The 5,610-nt window shown below is 55.0% G+C and overlaps 1 protein-coding gene across 1 annotated transcript; it reads left to right on the forward strand.

Annotated features, from left to right (window-relative positions):
- Nucleotides 1–1,597: 1,597 nt before the first annotated feature.
- Nucleotides 1,598–3,185, forward strand: LOC120531950 (T-cell-specific surface glycoprotein CD28-like). Its single transcript, XM_039757853.1, has 4 exons — nt 1,598–1,685; nt 2,240–2,605; nt 2,698–2,810; nt 2,899–3,185. Exons 1-4 carry the CDS (start codon nt 1,637–1,639, stop codon nt 3,007–3,009), a joined length of 639 nt encoding a protein of 212 aa, XP_039613787.1. The 5' UTR covers nt 1,598–1,636; the 3' UTR covers nt 3,010–3,185.
- Nucleotides 3,186–5,610: the final 2,425 nt, after the last annotated feature.

The raw sequence follows: 5,610 nt of genomic DNA on the forward strand, positions 1-5,610 counted from the left end.
AACCCAACGAAGAACAAAATGGCGTCACGGTGATGACCTGACAAACGCTAATTCAAGCACCGGGCACTCAAGAGTGTGAAAACAGATCTGCAGAAGGGGGCTCTTCTAGCCCTCCACAAATCACGACATCCGCCCCGATGCCCACTGGCCGGCGAGTCTGAAGATGGCAGAAACAGCTGAAGGAAATAAAGACCAAGAGACGCAGACGACGACTACGAGTGCCCCGCTTGACATCAGACTACAAGGGGCCCTCAGGCATGGGGGCGGGGGGCACAAGACAGGCTGCCTGAAGACAGCCGACCACATGAATGACGCGATGTCGGGCAGCGCCAGCTACTTCTTCTTTGTTGTCCTCATCGTGTCCACTGACCTCTGAAAGTCAAACACACCACAGCTTGGACAGACGGATCCTCACTGACGGGCCACGGTGGTCACAGCAGGTCACCATGAAGGTCTGGTGAGTGGCTGACCACAGTGGCGCTTGTCAGCCTTCATTCACACTTCGCTCAGCAAATCGACCACCTGGCCTGCAAGCCCCCCGTGTGTGTTTGATAAAGTAAGGCCCACAGGACACGACTTGAGACCCGGAGCCACGTGGTCAGCCTGCTCATCGTGTCCTCCCTGCTTCAGATTCACCCGATTCAGTGACTCTTACCACCTTTGGGGTCACATCATAGGGGGCACACTCCCTGCTGACCCGGGCAGGTGATGTCCTGCACTCTAAACGTCTGTGCTGATTGTTCTGTAAGGCGCTATATAATCTACTGCATTCACTTATCGAGTCTGGGTGGCACAGCCGTTACAGGTGCCAGTTTGTTCCAATCCCAGGCTGGCCACTGATGTGCCGACCTGGTCAATGCCTACATGAGGGCTGCAGTGTGTCCAGATCTGATATAGTGCCTTTCAGGGACCACGACGACCAGCACATGGAGGGCCTGTGAAGACCCTGGGGCTCCACGGTGTCCTTCGGGGGGGGGCACTCAGATGTAGTACAGCGTTGGAAACGTCAGGAGCACAAAAACAGGAAATGTGGTTTACAAGCACCATGGAGGAAACCATCAGGCGGCACGGCAGGCAGCAGCAGCAGCAGGGGGCCCGACTGGCACAGCTGCAGCACAGGGCGAGCAGGTCTGAGTTCAAAGGGGCGCCATGAACGTGTTGGCTTAGGGGGTCTCATCTTAACATCATTCGCCGAGGAGGAGGAAACAAGGACATCAAAGGGGTCATTCGATCAGTCGCGCAATCCCTCAATCGGTCAATCAATCACTCAGATGAAGCAGTCAGTAAACGGACCATCAATCAGGTCTATCAATTCAAGTAATCAATGAATCAGCCGAGAAGAAAAGCAACCTTTCAGTCCATCAATACAAGAAATCGGGCAAGAAAAACGAATCCCCTGTCAGTCAAGAATCAGCTGACTCAACCAATCAGGAAAGCCGTCTGCCCCTCAATTCAACCAACCAGTGATCTCATCAATGAACTAATAACCATAACAGCCAATCAGCCCACCACAGTCCTCCCCTTATGATAATGAGTCTGAGTCACACCTTGGCTCCTCCCCCAGGTGGGCAGTGGGCGGTGCTACACCAAAGGTCCCGGCCTGTCACAGGCTGCGCTCTCATTGCTGCCTGACACCATGCTGCCCGGGTTACTGCTGCTGGCGCTCTGCCTGGGGCACCTGAAGGGTGAGTGCTTGCTGGGGGTTGCCGAGGGTTGGGTGGGCACCTGCTTTTCCTGTTGGTTGCTTTTGCTCTCAGCGAGGCTCTTTGATATTTTTTTTTTTACCCTCAGCTCAGCTCAACTGCAGGCTTCTACTTCTGTAGTCAGTGCCTTTCATGGTGCCAGTCACATGAGCAGCGGCTGTCACTTTGCCAAGGCCTGAGGTGTCTGGGACATCTTAGTCGGGGCCGTGGGCATCTGCAAGGGTTTAGAGCCATTCACACCTAGAGGCCTGCGCTCGTTCACCATTGGTGTAACTCGTTTGAGACGCGGGCAGGTGGCATGGTGGCCCTCTGATCTCACACACTTGAGACAGATTGTGTGTGCTGTGACACCTCATACCAGAGCTGGACGGGTACAACTGGCACCTGACAGATGCCCTGGGCCAGACTGGCACTGATTTCCAGCTCACGAGTTCACAGGCAGGAAGCTCAGAATGCCCGCACCCCATTGCGGATACACCAGGGCACATGCCGTGGGTAGTGGATGTGCCACACTCATCTTGCTCATCTCGTTTCAGCCTTCAAGGTCGTGCAGTCTCAGCGTGTGCCCATCACCAGCGGGGGGATGGCGTCCCTCAGCTGCTCCTATGAAATTCCACTCTCCGAGGCCAAAGAGGTCCATGTGTTCCTTCACCGGGTGCTCCACAACGACACGACGTCCTGCGACAAGAGCACGGGCACCTCAGTGGACCCATTCAATTGCGCCATGAGCTCTCAGGAGCAGAACAGCACCCACAGCAGCTTCACGCTGACCATCGAGAATCTCAAAAAGGACGACGAGGACGTCTACATCTGCAAAGTGGAGAAGCGGAAGCCCTTCCCATACGAGGACGGAGTGGGTGTGGGGACCCTGGTGCTCATTGCCGCCCAGCTGCCAAACGAATGTGAGTGTGTGCCCGGCTGTAATGTCACCAGGGCCCGGTGTGTGTGGACAGGTCCCCCCATCAGCTCTCTGTCTCTCTGTCTGTCTCTGCAGGTGACAAAGTTCTAGAAATGCAGCCGGACCCACTGCTGGTCACCGTGGCCGTCATTGCGGGGATTCTGCTGCTGTACAGCGTGGCCATCAGTGTCAGCTGGGGACTTGTAGAGGTAAGCACCTGGTGTGGGCACCGAGGGTCCCGGGAGGGGAGGCGGGCACCGCCACTCCGCTCAACAGCTCTGCCTTCTTGTTTTTCAGACACGGCGGCGGGCTGCCATGAAGCTGGACAACAACTCGGAGTACATGGACATGCGCAAAGGGCTGGCCAACGGAGGGGGCCGCAGACCGGACCACTGGTGTGCCACATAGGGGGGCACCACAACTGGCGTGTGAGCCAAAGGGACTGAGGACGAGAGCGGCCAGGCACCATGATGGACACTGCATGGACCTCACTGCCTGGGCCTTTATTAGTCAGTGTTGTACACTTGAGGGGCACTAGAGAGACCACTTTATGTTTTACTCATAAAAAAAACAAAAAACGTCAACTGCTGTTTTCATTTGATCTAAAAAAAAAAAAAAAACGAAAATGGAAAAAATAAATCAGGCAGCCGTCACGGGCGGGAAGTCGAGGTGCAGCGGCGCCTCCCACGGGGCACAGGAGCGAAGCCCGCAGGGCGTAGCGTAGCCAGCTTAATGAATCCTTCTGGAACTGGGGGCTCTCGGCCCCACTGGCTCTAATTACTCCGACACCACACTGAAGACCAAGCCAGCAGCGGCACAGGTGACACAAACAACAAGGACGAGTGACACTACTAAACATCAAGCTTTAAATTGGCTTCATGTGGGGGGGGGGGCTTCCGGCTGTCTTTGATCAGATGGCCAGTTTACGGACACTGTGAAGCTCCCACATGGGCCCCAGCAGAGCATCTCATAAGAGCACAGATTGGGGGGCCGCCGTGTGGTGGGCTGCGCAGCTGGAAGCAACAGGTGGGATGAGGGACGTCAGGATGCTTGGGCTCTGAGCTGCAGCTGGGTGGGAGTAACGAGGAACGATGCAGTGGTGACCGAAAAGTGAGAGCAGGAAGTTACATGAATGTGTGTGTGTGTGTGTGTGTGTGATGACACAAGTGTGGCACAACAGGACACGTCTCGAGGGGCTTCGATAGTGGGCACACACGGACCGGGCATATCCCACGCCACCACTGAGCTGCAGGTCAAGTGCAGCAGCTTAATGGGCTGTTGGGTCGATTGCTAGGAGGAAACACTCTGGTGGCACGGCTCACGGTGCCCACTATCAAATGATTTGGTGGCACAGGTACAGGCAAATGAGGTCAGACCCTCTAGTGGATGTTTGTAATGCTGAGATTCGAATACATACAGCCACCAACTGGCTGGCATACATGACGTGACTGTGGTCACCATGCCCCTCGGGCGCATTGGTCTGCAATGACCCACTGCAGACTGGTGACACAGAACATTAATAACAACAGTGGCCGAAATGGCCAAGGGTGCCACTGTGAAACTAAAGGCCAAGCAGTACCAGGCAGTGCCCGGAAGCCAGGTATGGGTGATGGCATCAGGCTGACAGCTAAAGGAAAGGGGAGACAACCGTGACAGGACAAGGACACACGAGACTGGAAATGACTGGTGGACAGAAGGTACCCCCCCTCCCTGTAGACTCGCCCAGCGGGCACAAAAATCTGACCAGAAGGAAAAGCAAGAAAGATGAGAAGAGGCTGAGAAATAAGCAAGGAGGGCAATGGCACAGTACTGGGTGAGAAAGGGGCACAAGGCATCTTATATCATCATACTGGGCATACTGGGGACTCGCGTGAGGTGCCTCAGGTCACTGGCCGAGTTGCACATGCCTGGAAACAGGACCAGCAGTGTCGTCATGTGTAGGGGCACCACTGACTGGCATGACAGAATACAGGCCTCAAGTGGCATCCACCAGGGTTTGGGTCTCAAGTTGTCCCTACGTGGAGTTTGCAGGTCCTTCCCATGTCCACGTCGGTTTCCTGCCACACGCTGGTTGGGTGGACTGGCACTGCTGTGTGTGATGGGCTGGTGTCCAGTCCCAGTGCCAGCTGCTGTTCTTGCCTTGTACTCAATGCTTCAGGTAAGCAGGTGTAGAACACGGATGGACGGGTACAAGGGTCAGACAAACAATGGACAAGGGGGCTTCTCCACAAACCGTACAGATGGACTACGAGATAATGATGGAGGTGAGGCGTAGGGGGGCCTGGAGTGACCACAGCTAGACCCTGATGACCAGGTCCATGAGGACTGTGCTAAAGCTGCAGGAAGCACAAGTCAAGGCGAGTGGCACAATAAAAACTGCCATCACATGTCTGCAGCAGGTGGTGACTGGGCAGACAGGGCTGATAAGGTGCTGAGGGGATGGTGGTCTCCACGGGGTGTGTGTGTGTGTGTGTGCGATTTTAAATTTCAGATTTACTTGTGTGTTCAATTAAACAAACTGGCACCAATGCCAGGCTGATGAAGGTACCTTTCACCCACCCCTGGCACTGCTTGACCAGCAGATATTGCACTAAAATGGCTCTAATGGTACAAAGTGAGTGAATATGCCCAGCGGGCCAGCCAGGCGGGCACAAACTTTGTAACCAAGGGGTGGAGTGTAATGGGGGGCCTTTTGGATTTTGACCAATTGTGTGGTGTGTTGCAACTGTCCACTTTTCAGGCATTTGGGTCTCCCCTCAGCAGACCCCCTAACAATACCTCCTCTCTGGACGTGGCAGGTCATGGTCAGCTCAAAGACGAACTTGGGCTCATCTCAACTGGCATATTAGCCACAGACAGGGGGGGCTGCAACCACCGAGCAAAAAATGTTTGGCCTGGCACAGGGTGGCATGCTGATAGGTAGGACATTTGAAGACACAGGTGGAGCCAGGCCAGGATTGGTCCAAAGGAAGATGAGAACGGAGTCGGTTCTGAACAACAGGGCCCCAT

Source organism: Polypterus senegalus, chromosome 6 (genome assembly GCF_016835505.1).
Source record: "Polypterus senegalus isolate Bchr_013 chromosome 6, ASM1683550v1, whole genome shotgun sequence".
Taxonomy (NCBI): domain Eukaryota; kingdom Metazoa; phylum Chordata; class Cladistia; order Polypteriformes; family Polypteridae; genus Polypterus; species Polypterus senegalus.